Genomic DNA, 26603 nt, shown 5'->3' with positions numbered 1-26603 from the left:
ATACATTATTGCCCACAGTAGGGGTGGATAAAATAAAAAGGGCAAAACAAGTTTAATGAGCTTGAAACACTAATACTTAAACTAAAATCTGACATGACAGATAGAGATAAACAAGATTTGGTTCAACTGTTCAAGTCGATGACAATGATTTGGAGAAAACTACTGACTCCTAAATTTGAACTATGGATTTCCCGTGCAGAATTATTTCTAACTTATGTATAACAACCTCAAAACTGAACCTTTCAACCGTCTTGTTTTGTTTAAAGTACCACAGACCACACTTCATAAATGGTTTAGAACTTTTCAACATCCCTGTTAGAAGCCAGCTACCAGGCATAATCCAGCATGATGATTATTTCTTCAATCGGCCACCACTGGTTCCAGAGATGCTTGAGATTATGTCTATAAAAGGGTTTCCTCCACCCACCCCAGAAGGGTGTATCCTCTGCTATAGGCATAATAAGAAGAAAACCACAAGTAACAACTACATACCAAAAATTCACATATTTCAAGACGATTTTTTAGATTTGAATAAATTTCTGGATTGTTTTGTTAGTGAAGTACAGTGTATAAAATACCATGGGTGTACTTTTAGTACAATATTCGTATTGCTGGAGAAATTATGTCATATCATACATAAATCCTGTAATACATTTTTAGTATTGGTTGTATCATGTACCTGTAAATTGGCTTATTTTGAAGCTGTGGTAAAAATGGTTAATTGATCGATGTACTCACAGCCAATACAGATTTCTATTTTAATTTATCCATTATTGTTAATGGTTAGCAGGAAACTGTATTTACCTGTATTATAATATTAAATCATTTATAGGTATTGAAATTCAATATTAGTATATTGGAGAATCAATAGTAATTTCTTAATAATTTAATGTTGTTGCAACCTAGAACCACGGTCATCACATATGTATCACATTCATGCTTGTTCTTGGATAATGTTTTATGCAAATGATGTGGTAGACAATTAAATATGCCCCATTCTTAATGATTATGCAAATGTTGAGCTTAGCTCCATTTCACCTTTTGCTTATTGCAGCGTCTTAAACCTGACACGTCAAAGACTTGACTCCTTCTAAGAGATCCAACAAGAATATGGGACAAACTCTTTGCAACAGAGACCTGGACCACAAAATAGGTCTGACCGTTTTACTCAGCAGCTATCTAGATGAAGACGTTTTCTCATTGTTCCATCAGCTGCACAATTGAGTGCACTGAGATATTTTAGACAAGATCTCAATTTATCATACTTTCTACTTATAAAAGAGAGGAAACATATGTTTTATTGTTGTTCCTCAAGAGATAAAGATGCCAGCTGGTCTAAATGCAATACTACAACTGTTACAGAAAACTCTTTTAGTATATGACTGAGTTTTCTATCATTAGGAAGATAAAATTAAAATGTTTATAAATTTATAGTCAGCTAAGGAATGACCACTCAGTTAGAGAGGGATTACTTTTATATGTCAATATTGCTACTATAGTACGAGACATATCAATTCAAGACTGGGATGTGGAAGAGTGTTGCCAGCTGTAACGGAAGAATAATTAGTGATTGGATAATCTATAGAATTCAATAATCGAGCGATCGTTATTGCTCATCTATCTTCCTCAATCAGACCTTCACAACTTAAATTAACACGTGTTTACACTACGACATAGAACGAAAGCAAAACATAATAATATAATAACGTGCAGAATAATCAAACGGCGAAGAACAAAACGGATGTAAACAACCGAAACAAAGAGAGACATTGTTGCGTCACCTCATATTAACCCTTTGAGTGCCAACGTCCGATTTTACCGGACGACAAAAGTTGGCCGAAAAGTGCCGACGTCCGATTTTACCGGACGTTCGGGAAAGTCACTAAAGATTTTAACCTGCAATATTTTTAAATAATATCATATTAAAATGTTTGTGAAGAATTGTTCTTTTCAAAATAAATTGTTATAGTACACTTCCGATCAAACTTTAAATTATGAAACTCACATATAAAAATTTTTGGTTGCCATAGCTACCAGTGACAATAGTTTTTTTTAAAGTTGTATAACTTACTCATTAGTGAAGATAATAATATAAATTTTTCAAGATTTACAGACAATTGCATACACTTTCCAGTCATATGGACTAAGAAAAGGATATGCATTTTTTTTTTGTCATAATAATTTGGTTGAAAAATTAAATTAAAAAATATTTTTGAATTTTTTTTAGGTAAGTCCATTTTTGGTATTCCTAAATTTAGTGTTATGGTAACTTTGTTATTTTATGTTGATTAAACAGAGTTTTCAGAGAAAAATAAAAAAAGAATCATGTTGATAGCTTCTTAAATAACCGAACTGTGAATTTTTTTTACTAAAGCCTTCCAAAATGCCTGAAAAAGGGCTGACACTTTTAGGTACACCCACTAGAAAAATACCTGGCACTTTTCATCAGTATATCCACTCAAAAAATACTTGGCACTCAAAGGGTTAAAAATCAGCTGATATGAAATTTTGGCAATGCCACAAGGTGAGGGGGGAAGGGGGGTGCAGTAACTGCCCATACGGCCAGGCTTGCTTTGATGTGTCTCGCACTATAGTAATGAACAAGGATGAACAATGAAACTATGTTTTATAAAAGAATCTGTGTTCTTTTATTGTCAGAGTACAACACAAATCACTGGACGTAACCACACTTCAAAATGAGTATAATATTTTGCAACATTTAAGTACTAAAGGGGTTAAAGAAACATAAAAAAGTGTTAAGTATATTGTGAAATTAAATGATCATGTCTCATTGTTCTTAGAAACCCAAGCAAAAAAATTCACTTATTTTTACAAGGAATTTTAAAAATGTTTTTCCACGTGAACATTGCAATTAAACTAAGTACCGCAATAATGTTATATTCTTTCGCATTGTTTAGAATTTATTTAAAATACAAAAGAATTTATAGATTATTTTAAACATATTTATAAATATTAGTTTCAAAATGTCAAATTTAAACTTCTTAAACTCTATGATACAAGCAACTCTAGTAACTAAACTGAACTCACGATTAATTATGTATCTATCATGTAATGATACAAAATCATTATCATCATTTACTTAATTATTTGTCACATATAATTGTGTATCATGGTTGTCATCAAAAAATTTGTACAACCTCTTCTTATTATTATCTACTAGGATTTAATATGAAAGCACTGTAATTCAAATGTATTTTATATGTGCATGTAAAATAATTCGTGGCTGTGATTTGTTGTTAAGTATTATTTTATTTGTTTGTCTAAACTAATTACGGACTACAGTTAAAAAACCAAACTGTAAATAATTTCCCAATACTCATATTTAATTTCCAGAATGAAAATTTTCTTTGATTTTAGGTGATTCTTAACTGTAGACTCTTTGTTTTGTTGAGTTGGATGAACGGTTTACCATCAATACTTGTAAAATGTTCAGTTTTTAGAATAATGATAAAAAATCACATTTGTTTATATACTTAACTTACAAACAGTTACTATAAATTAATTAGTGCATAACTATTATAACACAAAACATATACAATCTTATTAGGTTGAAATGTATTAATGTTAGATTTGTATAAGGTAAGAACATTATTTGAGTTAATAATTCGGCAAAGACTAAGAAACTTAAAAGTACCCAGTAAAATATTGTATTTGGAAAATATTCTACTGACTTCGAAAGACACTTTCACCTCATTTAACTTCTGGGTTTATTAAATTAACACTTCTGGTTTACCATGCTACAAAATATACATTGTCCATTGATCAATGGGAAATTATTCTATTCCAAGGAATGGGATACAAGTTGTGATTCTAAATGACCTGATGCAAAGACCACTACCAGTTCTTCACCAACTCTGACGGTAACTACGTTCAAGATAAGAGTTGGCAAAGAATACTGTGGAAGGATAACAGGATTTCGGAAATTTACCATTGTTATACCTTTAGTAACATATAACGACGGCAAATGTCAGAAATCCTGTTATCTTTTCAAACCTTCCATCGTCAATAATAAATTTTAAACAAAGAATGCTGCAGAGTTATGTTTATCATAATTAGCAGGATGTATCTTTAGGGATAGTTATGACACAATGGTCATCCAATATGATAAATGCCTGGACATTGGTGGAAGCTATGTTTTAAAATGGCTTGCTATGGTTTTTTTGTAAAATTAAAATTAGCTTTTAAAATATTTGAGATGGCACTTACCTATCAGACACGCTCTTGCAAGTAATTATAAAAAATACAAGTATATTAATAGAAATATACGAATAGTAAATTTTCGAGTTAAGACGAGTTGACAAATCCAAATACTTCAACTCGACAATCCAATATTGTCCATTTTATACTAAAGAAAGGATGTGCAAATACTGTACAAATTATTTCAACAAAAGCACAACCTATAAACAGTCAAAACAACTTGTTGAAAATTGAAGTTTTAAAAGTGGATTTGTTTTAAAATTGGTTTTTAACACAGCAAAACTATTACTGCAGTTTACAAACCGGCAACACGCAGTGGACTCTAGGCCATTTTAACAGATCTGTTTCGTGTTGTGATTAAACGGTGGAGATGAGAATCTTTAGAATTGGCACATCAGTAAAATAAACTAACATCTTAAACATGTTTGTTCCACATCTCCCTGAGGTAATTTTGAGGTATGTAACATTGATTAGCACAATTTGCCCTAGATTATTTATACAGTTTTGACACTTATTGGAATTAAAAAATATAAACTTTCACCATCATTACTAGAGGTATATGTTGGAGAAGGCATAATTGACAACTGTCAAAGTTTCGAGAACAAATTTACAACATAAGGAAAAATACATAATAGCTCGTGTACTTAAATGAATATAGTCAACAAATTGGTTATTTCCCGTGCATGTGGTTTACAGTAAAATGTTAATTACATAAACCCACTTGAATTTATTTTCATTTTTATTCCAAATACAATACTTTACTTCATTTTGTAACTAAATTAAAATCTGACTTGTTTGATCACTCAAAATATGTTTGTAAAAGAGAACTTACATCTATAAAAATAAAAACAACGAAATTGATAAGATGAACTAAAAGTAAACAATAAATACAGTACTTAAATCTTTACTCTGAACATAAATGGCTGATAAAAATGTAAATAAAATACGGAAAATGAGTTTTAAGCTACTTACATTTTATTACATTAGGACAAAATGCAAGTTAAAAAAAATCATTTTAATTGACCAAATTAACATTAAACTTAAGCTTGTATACAATATTAACTTACTCTGACATAATTAAATCCACATAGTAAAATTGTCACATAATATAATTAGTATTCCATATATAAAAATTAAAATAAAATTACAGTTTTTTTTATCCTCTTGTGTATTCTTCAATTAAGTGTCTTGATATGTCAATACATCACAAACAATATCTATCTTTCAAAGGAGCAGCAGGTGGGTCCAGGAAATAGCAAAGTGTATTTTAGGATGCATTGATGCAGCTTTACATCTGGAATTACAAAATCGCAAATAACAAAATTAAACAATAAAACAACAAAGTTCTAAAATTAACTTAGTTTAAACAATAATTTATAATTTTATTTCGACTGGTGACTACTGTTGGCGAGAGAAAAGAAGAGACCTGGCCCGTACCGGCGCACAGCTGTGTACTAGTATGTTGCCGCGCGGTAATTTCAGGCGCTTCGCCCCACAGCCAACCCTGCGAATTGTTTATCCTGGCAATGGAACAGTGAAACAATAATGGAATTACGAAACAAGGCGCGGCAACATACTAGTAGTAACGCCTGCAAATTTCAGATAGGCCACAATCCAGGTCTCTTCTTTTCTCTCACCATCAGTACAGAGTGTCATTTTGCATGATGTTGGTAATTTTAAAACAACCAGATACAATGTTATGGATGAATACTCTCAGGTTAAGCTATATGTCAACAATACTGTATTTTGTTTTATCTTCTTTTTCGTGTTTTAATTTCAGACCACCATCAATATTTTCTTATCTCCAGTGCTCCATCTGTTATTTGTATGTATATCCAGTAGCATATTTGCACTAGAAATTATTTTTTAATCTACACAAAGGAATAAAAAAGGTACAATAAAAAGCTTTCTACATCAATACAAAAATGCTATGACATTTAAATTTACCCATTTGTAAAAGTGTATAAACTATGATATTTGAAAAGAACAAAATTATTTGTATTCCTTGTTTTATTTATTTTTATATATAATCTGTCAAAAACAATATTTACACGGAGGCCAATAATGTTTTCACTAAAATGTTTGAAAACAATCCTGAAAAAATGTTTGATTCAGTGGTTTTATTCAGGTAAGTGGTTCAATTTTATTAATTACTGTAGTTTATAGACTAACATAAAATAAAGAACTTAATGTAACGGTTTATTAGAGTGTGTCTGTTGAAAAATAAACATACTAATTCTATAAAGAAATAATTTTATTATTTTCAAAAATTATGACTTATAAGAGTTCATGCTAATCTACCAATAAGGTATGCCAAAATAAGACTGATTGGGCCTAGGCTAGTATGGCAATAGTTCCAGTAAAAACAGAAACTAATTATTAAAAATACTCTATCTTTATCACTTCACAACACTTAAGTAACTATAAAACAACAAATAACGACTACAACACTTTATGAAAAAAATACAAGCTGAGAAACACAGTCGAGATGCACTAAATATAGAAGCTTAGCAAGATAAGACGGCTAGAACATAGACTGAGTTTAGCAAATACTTTTTTTGGAAGATAAAAGATCATGCTCAACATGACTTACCTGTAAACCAAAATAAACTTGCTGTATATCACTCTTTCAAGCATCTAACTAGCATTTTTTTACAGTGACTGCTCAAAGAATAATGTAAACTAATTAATACGGTTGTTATGTTGAAATGCAAAATTGGCACTTCTGTAAATTACATATTTGCAAGGCTTGTGCAATCTGCATCTCGTTTCCAGCAATACAAAGAAAAAGAGTATTTCTTTTCAGTTGTGGTATTTTCTTTTTATTCGGACATCACGGCTCGTCGCACTAAGCAATGAAAAATGTATTACTTACATCTTTTTCACAACACAAATTCAAGGAGGAAATACCTTTTTTTCACTTACCTCATTCAATTTACGCAACTATAAAGGATAAAACGTACTGAAAATTATAGTAGTAGTTATTGTAGTCTTATCTTATTTCATAGATTATTATCTTCTCTTTTGGCACCAAAAATATTTAGATGACTATTCTTTATATAGCTAAATTAGGAAATGGAAGCAGCACACATTGCTTCACCAGATCTGTGTATTGCGTGAAGCAACGCTCTGCGTGAAGCAACACTCTGCGTGAAGCAACGCTCTGCGTGAAGCAACACTCTACGTGAAGCACACTCACGTGTTGCTTCATTAATATTACAGTCAACTCACTCATAAACCCTCAAATTGATACATTAAAACAGAAAACTTGGAATAGGATCATTTTGGTTCAATCATAATTAGCCATTTACCTGTCAAATTCATTCAAAAAACTCCGAGACCTCTTGCAGCTCTCTCTCCCGAGCCTGCTGATGAGCCCACCTGACCTCGGCCAACCTCTCGCTCACCTTCCACTTGTCATGGAATATCTGTTTGTTGCAGAGTGGACACTTCTTCCCACCTGACACACAACAACGTCATACTTACAACATACAATAGTTACACATGCTTTACACAAAACCCAACGATTTTGCAGCTAATTTTTTATTTAACTCTGAGCAAGGAGTTAAAAATCTCTGCCAGTTAATGCTAAAATGCATGCCAGTTTAGAGTTAAATTTTCTTATTAGATAATATTTTTTTTATGTAACATAATGGCCATCGGATACGTGTACATCGGACAAATGAAACAATGCTGTAATAGGCTAAGAGTTACGTTTTCCAAAAATATGTACGCACCACAATTTACTTACAGCTCTTTCTGTCTATTTTGTAATTCCATGCATAAATTAATATGTCAATATAATTGTATTGTATAGTAGAATGAATATATAATATCAATATGGAGAAACGCCCTAAATCAGCCGTGGTTAAGTCAGAAAGATGCCATCAGGCATCACCTCTCTTACTGTTGTTAGAATTTCAAGTGTATTACCAGCTGTGCTGGTTGGAAATAATGGACCTATCTTTGCACCAATCTTCTGTTGCTTTTTTATTATTTATCACTAACTAGTTGTCTTTGGGAATTTTGTATCAATGCCAAAAATTCACATTTTTAATAAGTTTGTTAAAAATACAAACTTATTAAAAACAACTTGGGTTGTTACTTTGGGTTATTACTTGGGTTGTTTGTAATATTTTATAAAAATGTTGCAACTGTGATTTTCTACGCACAACAATTATTTGTAATAGAGATAACACACCTCAGCTAAAATTTGTGAGAAATATCTCAAGGCATTTACATTTTTCTTACACTAATAATGCAGTGGTCATATTTTTATTACAGAGATTTTCACTAGTCTCGGTAGGTCACAGTTAAAACAGTACTATGCCTAGGCATGTAGCAAACATTACCTTTGAACGGAGGGGTCTTCATGTAGGTGATGAGGCATTGCAGATGAAACAAATGGCCACAGTATACTCTCTCCACGTGCATGTCTGCTGATTCGTTTTTTTCCACATTCTGGACATTACAAAAACATATCATTTAACAAGATGCAAATAACAAGTGTATTTAATGATGATGGTAATACAATAATACTCATACTAAAATATAATAATTAATTTCACTCTAGAAATTCAGGATCGTTCAGTTGTTTTCTTACAGTTTTGACTCTGAAAGAAATAAACGTAAAAAACTTCAACAAAATAGTACTTTTACTTTACTTTAAGAATTTAAAAAAATTATGTGTACAATCTTTATTTTGCGTTACATAATCTTTTATAACAATGATACAAGGTTCTTCTTTTAAAAAAACTATAGTTTATTACAATTTATTGGTTTATAATGACATATACATAAGGAATATTGAAATATATACATATTCGTTTGAAATGTATAGGATCTGATGAATGAACCCAGTAGAGAACAAATAAACCCCTAAAGGTTAATACATTATAAATAAAAAGTTATATAACAAAAAAACATATTAAAGCAAATATATCAATGGTGGCAACCGCGCACAGATTAGATTACTAGATTTGGAAAGAGCATTATAAAATCATTCATAATCTACCAATTAAAGGAATTAAATATAATATATTGCAAAATATATTTTAGAGACCATTTTCGGTAAAACTTTTTTGGTTAGAAGTCAGATATATTGAAGCTATGTAAAACAAAACATTGTATTGTGAAAAAAATTACATTGATGACTGTAGTAGTTTAACACCATGTACTCTTCAAAATTTTACCTTTTTATGTAAGTATACACATCACTAAGTTTGTTACATAGAGTATTTTTTATGAATTATTGAAAATATCTTGTATTCTGTCTAGAGTATTTCAGTCGAAGGGTTAAGAACAAAGCAAAATGAACCAAATAATAAAATGAATAGCACTAGTTAACCCTTTTAACCCGGCCATTAAATCAAGTGATGTGCCAGAAATCCCAAGCCATTTTCAGACAAAATGTAAGGGTTTTGTAAAAAATTCATAACTCAGTTATTTTTTAAGATATTTAGGTAATTCTTTTTTTGTTTTACTTCTTTATACATGTAGCTTACAGAAATATACAAATGAAATTATTATTTTGAAAGTAATTCTTTTTACATACATATACATATATAAAAAATACATAAAAAATGAAAAAATTTCAAGTTTGATCATGGAAACCATATAGATAAAAAAATATTTGACACAAAAATACCCATTTAATTTATGATATATTTAATCCTTAATAAAAGGAAACAAAAATTATAGGCCTACCTTATTTACCAGTTGAGTAACATAAATTTTTGTAAAGCCGTGTAAATTTTTCTTTTTGCCATTTCTGGGCAAGGCAATGTAACAAGACCTTTGAAATTCACAGTACTTAAAATAAACATAAAACCAAAGTTATTTCTGACAAAATAACTAAAACTGTTCATAATATAAATTTTAAAAAAGTTTTAAAACAATATTTACATCACCTCAAAATGTAAATTTTCAAGATATCTATCACTCAAATCGTCGTCACTAATCACATCCACACCATTTGCAACTAGGTTACTAATTAGTGTATTTTCACTTACGGGAGACTTTGAACGATGTCTTTTATTCATTTTGAAATCAAACAAATAATAAACTAAACTTTAACTGCCGTACTTTACACTGCTTTAACCTAAAACTGTGAAGAAAACGGAATATTCACAACCACGTGATATACAGCTGTCTGCAACAAGCGTGAGCAGTCAGTCGAGACGAACTGCAATTGCTCAGCCACAGACTGACAAAATACGAAGTCAAACCATTACAAACTAATATATTTTGATGCAAAATATCTTTGTGCACAAGTCTGTGAAATTTCAAAGCATTTGGTGAAATAGGTGGCCAGTAAAGTAATAAAAAGTGCACATCCGCACTATACGGACGTCGGGAGTTGACGCCATTTTTACGACGTCCGTATAGTACGGACGTCGGTGTTAAAAGGGTTAATAATTCTATTACACTAATTTACAACAATTGCCACGTTGTATGCCAGATTAAATCTTTAAAGAAAGCTGATAACACACAATGACTACAGATTATTCACCTGTGGATCTGGAGGGAGACACTGTTCCTGACAGAACTGGCATTTATCTTGAGGAATCGTTTTGACTGCCTCAATGAGGAAACTGACCGTGGGCAACACAGACGGTTTTGGACTGAAGGCGTCTGACGGCTTCCTCTGCAGCGGTGGCTCAATACACTGTCTTGAAATCTCTTTAGCTTGAGCGATGAAGAAACGTTCAAACAACGGTGGGAAGTTTGTGTCCACATCCTCTAACCTGATAAATATTTTAACATAGAGCAATGGTGAGAAAGGTTGATTCAAAAAGAATGTTACGCTCAGCTCCAGTTCACCTTCCACTGAGTGCAGCGTCTGAAGTCTAATGCTGTGACAGATTTGACTGTTGGAATCTGAAATCAACATCCATCTGAAGAGATCCAAAACAGTTGACGACGGAGAAGCTCAAAACGAACTGTCTACGTCGTTTTGACATCAGACACGACTATAAACAAATGTTATAAAGATGAAGTGGTGTTCTCACTGTCTCATCAGGTACATAATTGATTGCAAGGTGAATTGTAGCTGAACTTAATATTCTTATTGAATCAACCCTTCCCACCATTATGTGTAGAAAAATTGGTTGCTCCACAATGATTTCAAATCGTCTCAGAAACATTTTAGTGCACCCAATTGTGTACCTGATGAGACAATGAGAATAACACTTCATCTAGATTACACTTGTTTGTAGTCAATGTGTCTCTGATGTAGAAACGATGTAGAGAGTTTGTTTTGAGATTCTTCGTCACCAACTGTTTTGGATCTCTTCAGATTGATGTTGATTCCAGATTTCAGGAGTCAAATCTGCCACAGCGTTAGACTTCAGGAGCTGCACTAAGTGGAAGGTGAAATAGAGCTGAACGTCTTAATGTTCTTATTCAATATTTTAAGTTGTATTTTATAGTTAAATCTCATACAACTATATTTGTATAGACAAAAGGCACTCCCTTCCCCTGAAGCAGAGTGAAGTTCGTTTATAAATACTTCCTTGGCAACCGCGATAAGCACGGAGCTTGCACCAGGCATTTCGAAGGCCTTTTATGGACTAAACAACTCTCCAAAAGACATAATATCAGATATAACTGTACTTAGCGTTTTTGTCAAAATATACCATTCTAATATTGAATTCACGGCATGGGAAGGGTTATAAAATATATTCAACATAAACATAAAATTTCTATCAATATCGACTAATATCAGTTGAATGATTAACGTAAATAACAACGGTTCACTGACTGACGTAATGATTCATTAAAATACTAACTTCAACGTATAGTGACAGAATCCTACCAATAGTGTTAAGACCGTTACAAGAAAACCAAAAATACACTCAATCTAAACTAAAGTACATCATTTGTTATAACAATACTAGCTGTTACCCGTGACGTCGCACGCAATCTTTAGAACTAAAGTCCTTATATTACTTAGTAAAAGCATTTATGATGTAATATGATAGGAGTCCTATAAAAATTTTAAAACTTTAGTAGGCATACATCAGGTAGATAAAGCCTAACATAAAGTGTTGTCTAGCAGTGCCTCTTTGTCGTTTATTCATCCATTTAGCAGATCCCCACATCCTCTCAACTTGTTGAGTGTTTGCGCTGGTTTCAGGGTCAACAAAATTATACCGATGGTTGAAGGTGAAATGTTGAAAACCAGCCTCCTCCAACTCGGCTGTCTTATAACTGGCCGTAATCACTGGAGCGGCCGGTCGCTGAACCTTGACCAGGGGAGAAGGGACAGGTATTGCGATAAGATAACACCGGACATCTATTTTGGGCAGTTACCTTAACAACAACCATGCTTCTAAATTACCAAATATGTTGATGTTTTAAAATAATAATAGTGTGGTCGATATAATACGTAAGTACCAAAATGAATGTATTTATTGATAAAAATAAAAAAGAACTGTTTATTTGAAATAAATTTCCATCCATTGTAAAATGTAACTTAATTGACAAATAATAACAAGTGACGTAGTATACGTGCACTTATGACAACTGAGAGAGCAGTAATACACGCCACGGATATGTTTGGTTATGGCTCTGTAGGAGACGCAGAACTGACGTGCAGGTGGTCAAAGTTAGACAAAGGGCACTCCCTTCCCCTGAAGCAGAGTGAAGTTCGTTTATAAATACTTCCTTGGCAACCGCGATAAGCACGGAGCTTGCACCAGGCATTTCGAAGGCCTTTTATGGACTAAACAACTCTCCAAAAGACATAATATCGGATATAACTGTACTTAGCGTTTTTGTCAAAATATACCATTCTAATATTGAATTCACGGCATGGGAAGGGTTAAAGTATATTCAACATAAACATAAATTTCTATCAATATCGACTAATATTAGTTGAATGATTAAATTAACATTTACTGTTTCATTCATACAGTACTAAAAACAATAAAACTAATAGCATATATAGAAAAAAATGGCTTAGAAAAACAATACACAACGTAAATAACAACGGTTCACTGACTGACGTGATGATTCATTAAAATACTAACTTCAACATATAGTCATGTTGGGGACAACCAACAAAATTATAACACTATTACAATAGGCTTCTTAAATATAGCATAAAAATTTTTCAACACAGAATCAGACTGTGTGCGGCCAACACAAGTTTTAAAAAATAAGGTCACTAATAAATATATACAAATCAGAAAGACTTACCCAACGTTTTTAAGAGGGTAGTCGTCAGGCACTAATATTTTTGCTCTTAAATAGTAATTTCCCTGTTGAACTCTTAAGATGAGAGAAGATGTTTTCTGACGAACTTTCAGTTCGTCCAGATCACCCTGTAACTGCTTCTTTAAGGCAAGGACCTCATTGTAGCAACAGGACAAAGGATTCTCATCAATAAAATTTCTTAGAAGTTTGAGAACCTTTAAAATCTGAAAAATAAACATAGAATAGTATAGAGAACTTTCACATAATTAGTAAGTTATGCATTTGACAACTCATATTTATTGATATAATCTGGGATAAGAATATTACTTAGTCACACACTACATCACTACAAGCATAAAAAACTTCAAAATAAACAAACATAATAAAATAGCCTTTTGAATAAAAAATAAGAATTAAAAAAAACTTTAATGGCTGAAAAATGTGACACTAGGAAAAACCTGAGCCAAATGCAAAAGAACGATACAACAAATGTAGCAGTACAGCACCAGTACCACTACTACAAATAAACCACATGCACAACACTAATTTTGTGTGGTGTACTACAAACCGCCACACATAAATAGTGATAAAATGTTTTTAACCAAGTGTAAAGACAGTTTAACACAAAGAAAAGAATCTACACAGATCCTAGTTTTATTTATTATCTGATAGTTTTTACTACGTTATTCATGTATGTAATATACAATACGGGATTACAACAAACTACCAGAATAAAATTTTTGTACTAAAATCTATAAACTACCATTCCTATGAATAATGTTACCAGTTACTTGCTTTTTTAATAACCACACAACACAAAATAACATGTTTTTACAAATTAAATAAGTACATTTTCATACTAAAATAAAAGATTACACTCTATAAAGATATAATTCTGTGACACTGGCCTTTCTCTGGAAGTATTTGCAAACCCAACAGTTTAAATTTAATGTAATAAATGTATCTATTACTCGGAGATGTGACTAAGTTATCCATTGAGATTATTCTGTACCTGTGGTTTTCCCAAGTATTTTTTTGCTTCCTCTTCACAAACAGTTGTAACTTTCGCTAACAGCTGATCCACCAATGTTTTTGACTTCAACTCAATCAGGAGAGGTGATGCTGGGTAGTCCTCAGGGAATTGGATGCAGATAACCAGCTGTTTGAATTGAGTTCTTCTGCAGAAAAAAAATCACAAAATGAATAGTTATACTAAATCTCAAATACAGCATAGGTCGTTAACTTCTTTCATGAACTTGCTAAAGCACTGTGTGACACTTTACACAATCACATTCAACGCTCAATATATATCTAACTTACCAATTGGTTTGTATTTAATGCGAACTGAAAAATTTACTGCTATATATTGAACTGTTGAAATCACATTACAATATACATAGGGACAGATGCGTGACGCGCATATGCATGTTGCCTCTTTTTGTTGGTCTAATTTGTAGCACGACGTTCTTCTTATTAAGACCTTTAAAATGGTACGCACATCAACGTATGCTTACTTTTACGATTTTCAACCGACACCTTACGGGCCATCCCTCTGAGATGGCGAAGAGCTCCTGATAGCATCAAAAAGTTCAATTTTAAGCCCTGTCACTGTAAAACATTTTGTTTGTAAGTTTTCGAGTACAAAAGAAATTAAGACAGTTTCAAGACTTTTCAGTATATATGTGTGTACTTATATAGCCTATGTGATAATATTCATATTTTGCTTTCTTATAATGCATTTAAAACGCTTTAAAACATAATTCGGTGAAGTTTTAAAACCATATCTCCAATATGACTCAAGCTATACGATTTGTAAAACCAACCAAGAACACGAATTCCACTGCTTAACAACACCATTCAAAATTATCATGTAAATGGGTTAAAACGATCCAGAAAGGAGTTGAATGAAGAAACTAATATAAAAAACATTTGAAACATGGTTAGAAAATAAGTAGTTTGGTGCGTAATGGCATTTACAATCCACAAAACTTGATAAACATGACAATATGAACAAATCTCAGTATCTTGTACACTTACTATACATCGTGAAAACTACTTAATAAAACAATGTGGTTAAAGTGTTTAGTTAAAGCCTGTTTAAATTTAACAAAACATTTAGTGAGTTATTTCAAATGGAAGTAAATATACTTTAAAATAGCTCATTATCACTTTTAAGAGTTTAAAATACTATTCTTGATTTTTTACCATGAAAAATATATTCACCGTAATTATACAATAAGATGAAATGATAGTCTCCTTCAATTTCTGTTAAAAAAAAACTAAAAAACAGATATTACTGGTCAACAAGATTTGCACATGATGTCAAATTTACTGTTTAAAGAATACAAAGTGGGATTTAATTTTTTATACTTACTTTATTTCGACACGAACCATAGATCGAACACAAGAAATGAGTCTACTGCCAGCAATGAGATGTTCACAGAGTTTACGGACTTCTTCAAGTTCATCTTCAATCAAGCCCATCGACTACCTTAAACAAAAAAAATAGCCAAAGTGGATTTTTTTCACTATATTTTGTAGTTGTTGGAAATTGTTGATGGTGCATATTATTCACTAATGAAAAAATTGAAGTTCCTAGATCAACTCAAGGAATAAAACAAAATTTAGAAACTGAGTATCTTATATTATATTCATTAATATTGTTTAGCCCAATCTCTAAAACGATAACAATTGGACAAACTGTAACGAGATGAAATCTTTAGTAACTTATCAAGTGTAATGCTTACAATCTTAAAATGTGTTTAAGTTGGTACAGATGACTTAAGTTAACTATTAAATAAATAATCATCGATCGGTGTAATTATGCAACAATTTACAACATCGTTACCATGAGGCTCTTGCACTGTACAACCGCAAGGTTCATACGGCTAAGAGGTTAGCCTGGAAGAAGCTCTGCACAGATATTGACAGTGTGCAGGGCTGCAAAAGCTATTGGCAAAGAATCCCATCTCGCCGCTTGGTAGTCTCAAGGACGATCAAGGTGTTTACATTACTGAGCCAGAAGGAGTTCTGAAAGTTATGATGGGAACACACTTCCCGGACTGTATTGTTCATGAGGGTGAACAACCACCCGAAAGTGAGGGGAGACATGCGGGTCGCGCCACCCATTCGCAGTGGAGTCTGGCGCACCGTATTGTTACCTTCAGTAGGATTGAGTGGGCTATTAACTCATTCAGTCCTTACAAGGCTCCTGGGGGCGACGGGGTGAGACCGGTTTGCTTGCAGCGGGGATTGGACATTCTCCTTCCACAGCTGTGCAGACTGTTCAGAGCCTCCGTGGCTCTCAGGTACATCCCACTATCCTGGAGAGTGTCCAGAGTGGTGTTCATACCGAAGCAGGGGAGGGCGGGCATGGATCGGCCGAAGTCTTTCAGGCCGATATGCCTGTCCTCCTTCCTTCTCAAAACCATGGAGAAAATGGTTGCCAGGTTTGTTTGGGAGGGAGCTCTTCTGGAGCGACCTTTGCATCCTAACCAGCATGCCTACACTCCAGGAAGTCATGCGACTCGGCCCTGCATCAATTGGTATGCAGGATTGAGAAGACGCTGGCGGCAAAAGAGGTAGCTATAGGAGTCTTTTTAGACATTGAAGATGCCTTTGATAATACAGCCACTCAGGCGATTATCAATGCGGTCTAGGGACGTGGCGTTGATGGTCAGGTGTGTGACTGGATAGGGGCCTTGCTCACGGACAGGGTTGTTGTTTCAACCCTCATGGGAGCAAGTGTTAGTGCGAAGGCTACGAGGGGCTGTCCGCAGGGCGGCGTCCTCTCTCCTCTTCTGTGGAACCTGGTTGTGGATGACCTGCTAAATTCTTTGAATAGCAGCGGTGTCTTTGCACAAGGGTACGCAGATGATATTGTGATTCTTGTGAGTGGCAAGTTCAACACAACAATCACGGAACTGACCAATGCTGCTCTGAACATGGTGGGAAACTGGTGTGATAAGGTTGGCCTCACCGTCAACCCCACCAAGGCTGCCGTGGTTGCCTTTACCAGGAGGCGACAGATGGAGGGCATTGGTCCCTTTCTATTTAAAGGCTCACCCGTTGAGCTGAAGCCTGAGGTCAAGTACCTGGGCGTGATCCTAGATAGGGTTCTAAACTGGGGACCTCATCTAGAAAGGGTCATTGCCAGGGGTAAGTGGTCTCTAATGCAATGCAGACGTGTGATAGGTGGGCCCTGGGGACTGAAGCCGAGGCTCTTGTACTGGCTTTATGTTTCCGTGGTCAGACCTGCACTAATGTACGGAGCTGTCGTATGGTGGCCAAAAACGGAAGCCAAGACGGTGGTAGCACGTCTGGCAGGTATCCAAAGGATGGCCTGCCTCGCTATCACAGGGGCTTTTTCCTAGTGCGCCAGGCGCGGCTCTGGACTGTTGTCTTAATCTCGCCCCCCTGGACATTGTCATTCGAGCTATGGCCAGGAAGAGTGCCTACTGTCTTCAGCAGACGGGACTCTGGTCGGGCTGCAGCGGTGGGCACTGCAGAATTGGCACTCTGATACAGGAGGATGTTTTGCACATGATCTCTGATCAGATGCCACAAAAGTTTTCCTTTGACAAACCCTTTAGGATTATTTTACCCTCAAGGGATGATTGGTCAGAGGGGAAGCAACCTCTTCCACCAGCGGAGCTCGAATGGTACACAGACGGCTCCAAAACAAAAAGCGGCACAGACGCTGGAATTCTGGGAGTGAGACCATGTAGGGAGCTGGTGGTTCCTATGGGTCCGTATCCGACAGTCTTTCAAGCGGAGGTCGCAGCCATTATGGAATGTGCTCGTGAGAATCTTCGTCTGCGATATAGGGGCAAGACGATTAACATTTTCACGGACAGTCAGGCAGCGCTGATGGCGCTGGATTCTTGCGCAATCAAATCCAAACTGGTTTGGGATTGCTATCAGACCGTTTCCTCCCTTGCCAGAATCAACAATGTAACCGTTTGTTGGGTTCGTGGTCATGAGGGGATTCCTGGGAACGAAAGAGCTGATGCCCTGGCCAACCAGGGTTCAGCAACAATTATGACGGGCCCTCAACCATTCTGCGGTGTTCCAAGGTGTGAATCCTCTAGGGTTGTCTCGAAATGGATTCGCGCGGAGCATGGGAGAAGGTGGAGGTTGCATCTGGGTTTGAGAGTGAGTAGAATGGTATTACAGTCACCTTCCTCCAAGGTGGCTTCGGACCTTCTCTCATTAAACAGATCAATGTCTTCTAAGGTCATTGGTCTCATTACGGGGCATGGTCACCTGAAGAAGCATCTACACAGAGTTGGCATCCTTCAGGAGGATCCGCTCTGTGGAAGGTGTAATGAGCAGGAGGAGACTGCTGAGCACCTGCTCTTTGATTGCCCCTGCAATAGCAAGAGAGCGGTATGCCATCTTTGGTAGGTTGAACAGGGGTGGCGAGTTTTCCCAGGAGGACTTGATAGGTTGTTTTCGGCGGTTTGTTGAACTGCTGAAGTTGTAGACTGGTAGGCCTCATGGTGTTTCCGGGGTGCGCTAAAGGCCCTTGAGGCTTAAGAGCATGGCAGTAGGCCGCCCCAAGGAGAAAAAAAAAAAAAACAACATCAATATAAAAAACCGGACCCGCTTTTCATACGTACTCTACCCTTAGTTTCTTCTATAAACTGAAGAATGGTGGCTCCTGCAGGCAGGACTGTTTGTAGTTTTTCAAATGGCTGCAGTATAATAAGCGCCCACCATCTCAATCAAATCATAATTATTGATTATAAATATTAATACTATTGAATTCAATATTTGACCCCAAGAAATTCTTAATTACTCATTGCCAGCTGTTTTTATTTCACTTACCTACTGAGTAAACTAGTGACGTTCTTGCCAGTTGTCATTTCATTTATGTAGTATGAGGCAAGAACAATGGCGATGAACATGCAGATATTGGCCTAAAATGTATTTTAAAATCCTGAGCAAAGTTTTAATAGTTGCAAGATAAAGAGTAATGGAAATAAACATTAATGAAGAAATTTTCAAAAGGGAGAGAGGAGGTGGTACATTCCCTTTGGGAATTTGGCCAAAAAATAAATGAAATGCTGATTCACTTATCCCATTAATTGTGAAACATAAAACCAGGATCAACGATCGTTACGGATTTATGGAAGGCCTAAATCAAAAGGTTATGAGCATTTTACTGTAAACCACAGTACAATCTTAACTTCTGCAAACACTCAAACAATAGAATGTAATTTGAGAGGTACAAAGAAATCCATAATATTGGTCTAAGGAGTGACTGCACTGCCAATCTTGCAGAATATATGTATTGACGAGAGAGAGAGAGAGAGAGAGAGAGAGAGAGAGAGAGAGAGAGAGAGAGAGAAAGGTCTTTATTTACAATCATTGAGATTGAAATGGCGTCAACTTAACAAACATTTTTAGTAATAGTCCAAATACTTGCTTTACAAAAATATTTCACTTGTTTTAACAGTTTGCCCAGTCTATGAATTCCTTCACACTGTAAAATGGACGTTGCAGCAACCACTCGTAGAGTTTTCCTTTTAAGGCTTTTGGATCAGTCCTCTTCACCTCCTCCGGTAGCAGGTTAAACAGCCTGGCCCCAGCATACGTCGGCTTCATTTCAAATCTTCTACTGTTGTGGGATGGAAGAATGAAATTGTGGGCAAATCGGGTGTTGTGCTGATGAATATCTTCTCCTCTAGGTATACTCTTTTTGCAGGCTAAAACGATCACCTCCAGTATGTATATATTTACAACTGTAAGAATTCTCCATCTTCTGAAGTGCTCACGGCAGCTCTCGTTCCACTCCAAATCTGCCATAACTCTGAGAGCTTTCTTTTGGATTGTGAGGACACGTTCGAGATGAAGCTGGGAAGCTGCGCCCCACAGAGTAACTCCATATCTCAGATGGCTCTCGAAGATGGAAAAGTATGTAATTTTAACGGCTTCAATGTTGCTGACGGACTTAACCCGTCTCAGGGCGAAGATACCGCTGCTCAGCTTGCCGCATAAGATGTTTAGGTGCTGAACCCACGACAATTTGCCATCGATGACGATACCGAGGTGTTTGGTGGATTCCACCAATTGAAGTCCAGGAAACTCAGATATGGTATCTCTTTTTGAACCCATAACAAGCTGTTTCGTCTTGGTTTCATTAAAGACCAAATCATTCCCATTGCAGTAATCCATGGCCAGACCAAGTGCGATATAACCTTTGATTTCCAAATCCTCCGCAGAAATGCTGGATGACAAAAGGACAGAGTCGTCTGCATACATGATTGTTTTGCAGAACTCTTGAGTGTATTCTGGTAAATCGTAGGTAAACAGGATAAAGATCACAGGACCCAGCACGGACCCCTGTGGAACGCCTCTGGTAATGGGGAGCTGACTTGACCTAAAGAAGGTGATCGCTTTATTGTCGAAGTGCCTTAGTTCAACTAATTGGTCTCTGTCTTGAAGGTAATTGCTGAACCAGTTCCAAGCGGTGTCCCTGAATCCAAGCTTACTGAGCTTAGCCAGGATTAGCTCATGACCTAGGCAATCAAAAGCCTTGCTCAGATCCAGGTAGACACCGGTCACACTATGTCCCTCCTCGAGCCTATCAATGATGTATTCCACCAACTCCACTAAAGCAGTCTGAGTTGACTTCTTACTTAGGAATCCATGTTGTTCTCTGAGTTGTATGGAATTCTTCTGTAGGTGTTCACAGATCCGCATATGTACAACTTTCTCTATAACTTTTGAAAAGGTAGAGACCAGAGAAATCGGCCTGTAGTTTTCCAAATCATGCTTGCTTCCTTGTTTGTGAAGGGGTATCACTTTTGAAGACTTCATCTTCTTAGGACAGACACCAAGTCGGAGGCTCAAGTTGACAACGTGCAGTAGCGGCTCAAGCAGTTCCTTTTCACAGCCCCTCAACATCACAGAGGAGAACTCATCTAGCCCCGCTGAAGTTTTGTTCTTCATGTTACGTATTATTTTACTTAACTCCCTCTTCGATGTTGGCTCAAACTCTGTCAATGGGAAGGCTATGTTCAGGTCCCCGCTGGGAATTGTGCGAGGATCACCCTTGTCCACCCTGTTCAACGTATCCTCCGCCACTGATGTGAAGAATTTGTTGAAACTATTGGCCATCTCTTGGGGACTACTGGTCTCCACACCATCGAGAAGCAAGTGATTCACGTTTGAGTGTTCTTGAGTTTTTTCTCGTCTTTCGCTATTAATGACAGTCCATATTGCTTTTGCCTTGTTATTTGATTCAGCGATAAAATTGGCACTAGCTTGCTTTCTCAATGATTTTAGTTTTAAATCATAGGCTTTTTTTAAGTCAGATGATCTTTTTTTGTCTTCTTGTCTGCCGTACAGTTTAAAAGCATTTTCGGCTTGTATGAACTCTTGTTTCATTTGATTAGCTTCGTGATCATAAGCCAGAGTAATTGATTTACGTGGTTTCTGTCTAGTATTCTTGGCTGGACAGGTAGTATCAAGGGCAGAAGTTACAATGGCAAGAAAATTGTTATACGCGTCATCCACGTCAATACACGTTAGTACTCTATCCCATGATTGAAGGTCGAGATGCATCCTCAAATTTTCAAGATTTATGCTGTTGATGTGACGACGAGTTGACAGGATTGGAACTTTCTTTTTTATTTCAAAATTGAGGCTACACAGCTGGCCGGTGTGGTCTGAGATTCCTGTATGGAGGACCTGCACGTTGACATCACCGATGTACTCTGCAGAGACACAGCACATGTCTATGGAGGAGAAGGTTTTCTGAGTCACTCTAGTCGGGGCCAGATCAATTCTTTCCATATGAAAACCTGCCAGTAGTTCATTCAGAAGAATCCCCTCTCTGGATGTTTTGAGGCCATCGACATTAAAGTCACCAACAATGAAAACCACATTTTTCTGTGATCTCCACTGTTCCAGTATCGAAGACAGTGTCTTTAGGGTCAGCAAGTAAGCATCCTTATCGTTGTTTGGGGGACGATAGATGCCAAGAACATGTAGATTAGTTTTCCTATTGAGACCAATGGAAATAGCAGAAACTTCGCAAACAAGAGGAGTGCTAAGATATTCAATGTTTAATGTTGTTACTTCATTTTGTATACTATTATGCTTATATATTGCTATTCCTCCTTTTGAAATACCTTCTCTGCAGAACGATGTCACCAACTCATAGTTTATAAGTCTCGTATTGGCCATGTCATCCCCATTTTGCCCATGTTCCGAAATTACAATTACATCCGGAACAAGCTCATGAAGGCAATGGTTAAATCTTTCTATTTTATTCTTCATTCGGTCTGCATTTTGGTGAAAAATCTTTAGATACTTATTTGAGTTTTTCTTGCGGAATTCACAAAATGTCTCCAGCGGGTTCGAGCGGGTTTCCATTTGTCTGGTTTCATGTGTCGCTTCCCTAAAAAATCTTTTTCAGCACTGACTGACTTGTCATTCTCTGATACTTGATTGTATGTTAATGATTTGGAATTTATTTGGTGAGGGTGCTTGTTTTGGTCTAAGCCCTTCAGGAAATCATCAATATTTGCATTAAAGAAATCTTGAATAGATTCCCCATCGTTCAGAAGTTTGGCACTAATCGGTGGTTTCCGTTTCAGCCGAAGATTTGGAGTAGATGTGTTGGATTCAGAAATTGAAGGATCAGTCAGGTTCTGACTTACAGGTATATTAGTTGGTGTTGAAGGGGGCGCTGAAGGGATTGTGTTCTCGATCACAGTAATTCTATCTTCAAGAAGTTGATATTTGTTTTTCAAACTGTTAATATCCTTTGATAGGTCATCCGACAAGTCAGAAGCAAAACATTTTGGTACCTCGAGATTGACAGAGTTCAGTTTTGTATTTTTTAGAGAAATAATCTCATCTGTCATCGTCAAATATTTATTTTTATTGACGTCTTCCTTGTTGTCTATTGATTTTTGTTTATTACGTTTTTTTACTTACTCTTACTTGCCAATTTATTATCAGAGGCCCGTGTTAGTTTGACAGGTGTAACAGCCTTATGTGACAAATCTCCCCCATTAGAAGGCAAGTGCTCCCTTCCTAAACATGAGGGAAGGTTTGTGTACCAGTCCCCAAAAGGTGTCTGAATACCGTTCATACAGTAATACTGATTTATAAACTTGGCATTTAAGATAACATTAAACCCACACTCGAAACCATTGTTTTGCTGATAGCAAGGGATCTCAAAAATGCTACCCTCCATTATGCCAATCTTTAGAGCAACCTCATGAGCAGACTTCCTATTTACACCTGCCATGGAGTCGAGATGGTACGCTTCAGAGCTGGTTCTGTTCACAAACAGTAGAGACTAGTGAGTCCCCGAGTCTGCATTATTTACATCAACACTGTTATTTACACTAAGAAATATATATTTACAAACGTAAAAGGTAGACTGTGATAACAATGTATTTACATCCTCCTGACAACTCGAGAAATAATGATTATTGATGGTGATCCATTCGAGCATTTGTTGAATGCTATCACACACATTTATCCTGTAAAGTAATCATAAGTACTACATTGCTCAGAAGCCAATTAAATAAAGTTTAGTTAGTCTATATAATTTGAAATAAATGCATTTCTTTTACATATAAAAGTATAGCTCTATAATAGAACTTTAAAAGCCTAAAACTTAATTAATTCACTTTGATACTATAATTCAAAATAAAATTGTGTTTGGAAAGAAATTCAAAGTAGGCCTATTGGTTATTCACTAATGGTGGCAAGAACACTAACGATGTACGTGTGTTCTTTATTTCACAAGGAGCCAGGCACGTTTATCCTTGAAATTAGTTAAAGGGTAAGTAAGCCTAAATGTTATTATTGTTTGTAACACTTTATAAATATTATAAGGGATACTTACGAACAGCATAGTTTTTAAATTTATCGTTAATACATTAATTTTCAAAATTAAACACCAGCAGAACTATTTGGTCGTTTTCTGTAATATATACCTATATTTTTTGTTTTTTTTTAAAGAGAGGCAGGAAAAATTCAATTACGCACGCAGGTGGCCAGCCTGTAGTGTGGGACCGCCCTAAAAACGGGTTTACCCACTAAAAAATCTCCTCTACTCTTTAGGATTCTAACCTGGGATTGTTTATCACATTACTTCAGGCTAGGCCTAAATTTGGCTTAAGCCCGTGGGGCTCGCTCTTTTTCCAGCCGCTCGGTCAAGGGATCTGGGCCATTAGATGGTCATAAATATCGATGATTCAATTGTGTTAGTGGTCGCTAATTATACTGCAGCCTTTCAAATAGACATAATTTCAAAACTCTGTTCCATGAAAACTACAATTCCAACACAAAACAAAAACCCTCATTGACCATAGTTGCATCATTAATGGATCTTTTCAGTGGTACTACAACTCTGAAGTTTAGCCTACGTTATTTATAAAAATAATAATCCCTATAACATTTTTCTAAGGTTCCAACTAGGCTATATCGATACAACTGGTCAACTGCATAAATTTTGACTTTTTAAATTATTTTACATTTTCTGTTACTATGCACAGTCAAATAAAGAACAGCAGTTGTTTTATGAGCGAATATGAAAGTTCAGACTCATCTTTTCATGGATGCATGAGTTAAAGTAAAATAGTACAGTAAGTTATTGTCGGAAATCCAATGTCTGACACCTAAAAAACAAGGAAAAACAATAGGAATCTAAAGGTTGCCACTTTTAGGGTTAAGGATTTTCTATTTTTAAAACCAACAAAAAGGCTAATGTGAAGTGGCTTAAGTACATATTTATTGTTACTTTGGCAGATGGGCATATGCATGTAGGCTACTTTTATCTACTTAAAAAGTGGTAAAAAAAAACAATGAAATTTAGAAAAAATGGTTTCTGAGTAGATCTTTTTATACCATGGCTTTTTTATTATGATACATATTTCCATGTCCAGACCTCAATTTCTATAGTTCTAAATCAAATTTTAGTTATATTCTATATTATTCTTTCTTATAAAATACTTGACAATAAATAAATGTCAAACAAGGTTCTCAAAATATTTGACCAATAGGTTTCTAAAACGATCTAACTTAACTACTCAGTGTTTAACGGCGTGATATTAATTATGTCTTCTTTCCTTACTTACCTAGCAAAAGAAACCAAATCTAATCTGGAAAGACATAAACACTTCAACACACAGACACTGAACGACTGAATAGTCCCGAGCTAGTTGTAAACTTTTTTAGCGAGTATTGAATAATAAAATCTATTGTAGTGATTTGACGGTTGATGGAACTTATCAAACTCAAACACTGGCCACTCCACTCACTCAGTCTGTATTCTTACTGAATTGAAGAGTAGCGAGCGAGTGGCAACACTGGAGTACTCACTACTCAGTACTAGTGATTGAATCATTGAATAGTTGGCGATTGATGGATTTTTGAATACAGCATCAAAAATTCGAACGTCAAAAATCAGGCCCTTAATAATCCAGATTCTATTCCAGCGAAAATATTTCTTAAATTTATATACTTACTTTTTAAACTTCAAATATTTTATAAATTAAGTTTTATATTAATCAGAGTTTTAAATTAGGTTTTTAATCAGTATTTTAGTTTTATATAGCCTAGACGTACTTTACACAATATATGATTACTATATATTTTCTGTAAGTTAAACCTTTAACATTTTAATATAGTAATGAATAGTTTTAAACTATTCGATCCACTTCCACAAACAACATCGTGATTTATTCTCAATTACACATATCTCTTTATAAGTTCTTCGTCAAATCCCCTTTGATGGTTCATTTCAAAATTCCGACATTTCAAAAGATCGAATGGGTTCGGGTCCCAATTGATACGACGCCAATTGATTGATTGATTGACGCTCTAGCGTAGCAGACTCATTCATGATGGTCACTATTACTATCAGTATTTATTATTTAGAATTATAGTCTAACTTACAATCAGCAATCAATCAACCGTGTTACAGTTACAAAATATAATGTAATTGTTACAAATGCTTATTTATCTCGTTACTTGTTATGCATATATGTGTACGTGATATGAATTTTAGATATATGTTAATTACATTTTATCAGCTTTTTCTTATTGGAATCAAATGCTTAATTTATTAACAAACAATCCAATAACTATTTAATAAATTTTATTTCCGTGAAGCATTAAGCATTTCGTGTTTAATGAATACATCATCAGACTCCCAT

General features: G+C 35.3%; 1 protein-coding gene across 1 annotated transcript; it reads right to left on the bottom strand.

Moving 5' to 3' along the window:
* Positions 1 to 2624: 2624 nt before the first annotated feature.
* Positions 2625 to 25738, bottom strand: LOC124372583. Its single transcript, XM_046830989.1, has 8 exons — positions 25524 to 25738; positions 15791 to 15907; positions 14429 to 14594; positions 13420 to 13640; positions 10730 to 10964; positions 8571 to 8679; positions 7530 to 7678; positions 2625 to 5512 (listed from the first exon to the last, which is right to left on the bottom strand). The coding sequence occupies exons 2-7, from the start codon at positions 15898 to 15900 to the stop codon at positions 7539 to 7541; spliced, it is 981 nt and encodes a 326-aa protein (XP_046686945.1). The 5' UTR covers positions 15901 to 15907; positions 25524 to 25738; the 3' UTR covers positions 2625 to 5512; positions 7530 to 7538.
* Positions 25739 to 26603: the final 865 nt, after the last annotated feature.

This window comes from Homalodisca vitripennis, unplaced genomic scaffold (genome assembly GCF_021130785.1).
Source record: "Homalodisca vitripennis isolate AUS2020 unplaced genomic scaffold, UT_GWSS_2.1 ScUCBcl_3550;HRSCAF=9140, whole genome shotgun sequence".
NCBI lineage: Eukaryota > Metazoa > Arthropoda > Insecta > Hemiptera > Cicadellidae > Homalodisca > Homalodisca vitripennis.
This window is presented reverse-complemented; position numbering and strand designations above follow the sequence as displayed.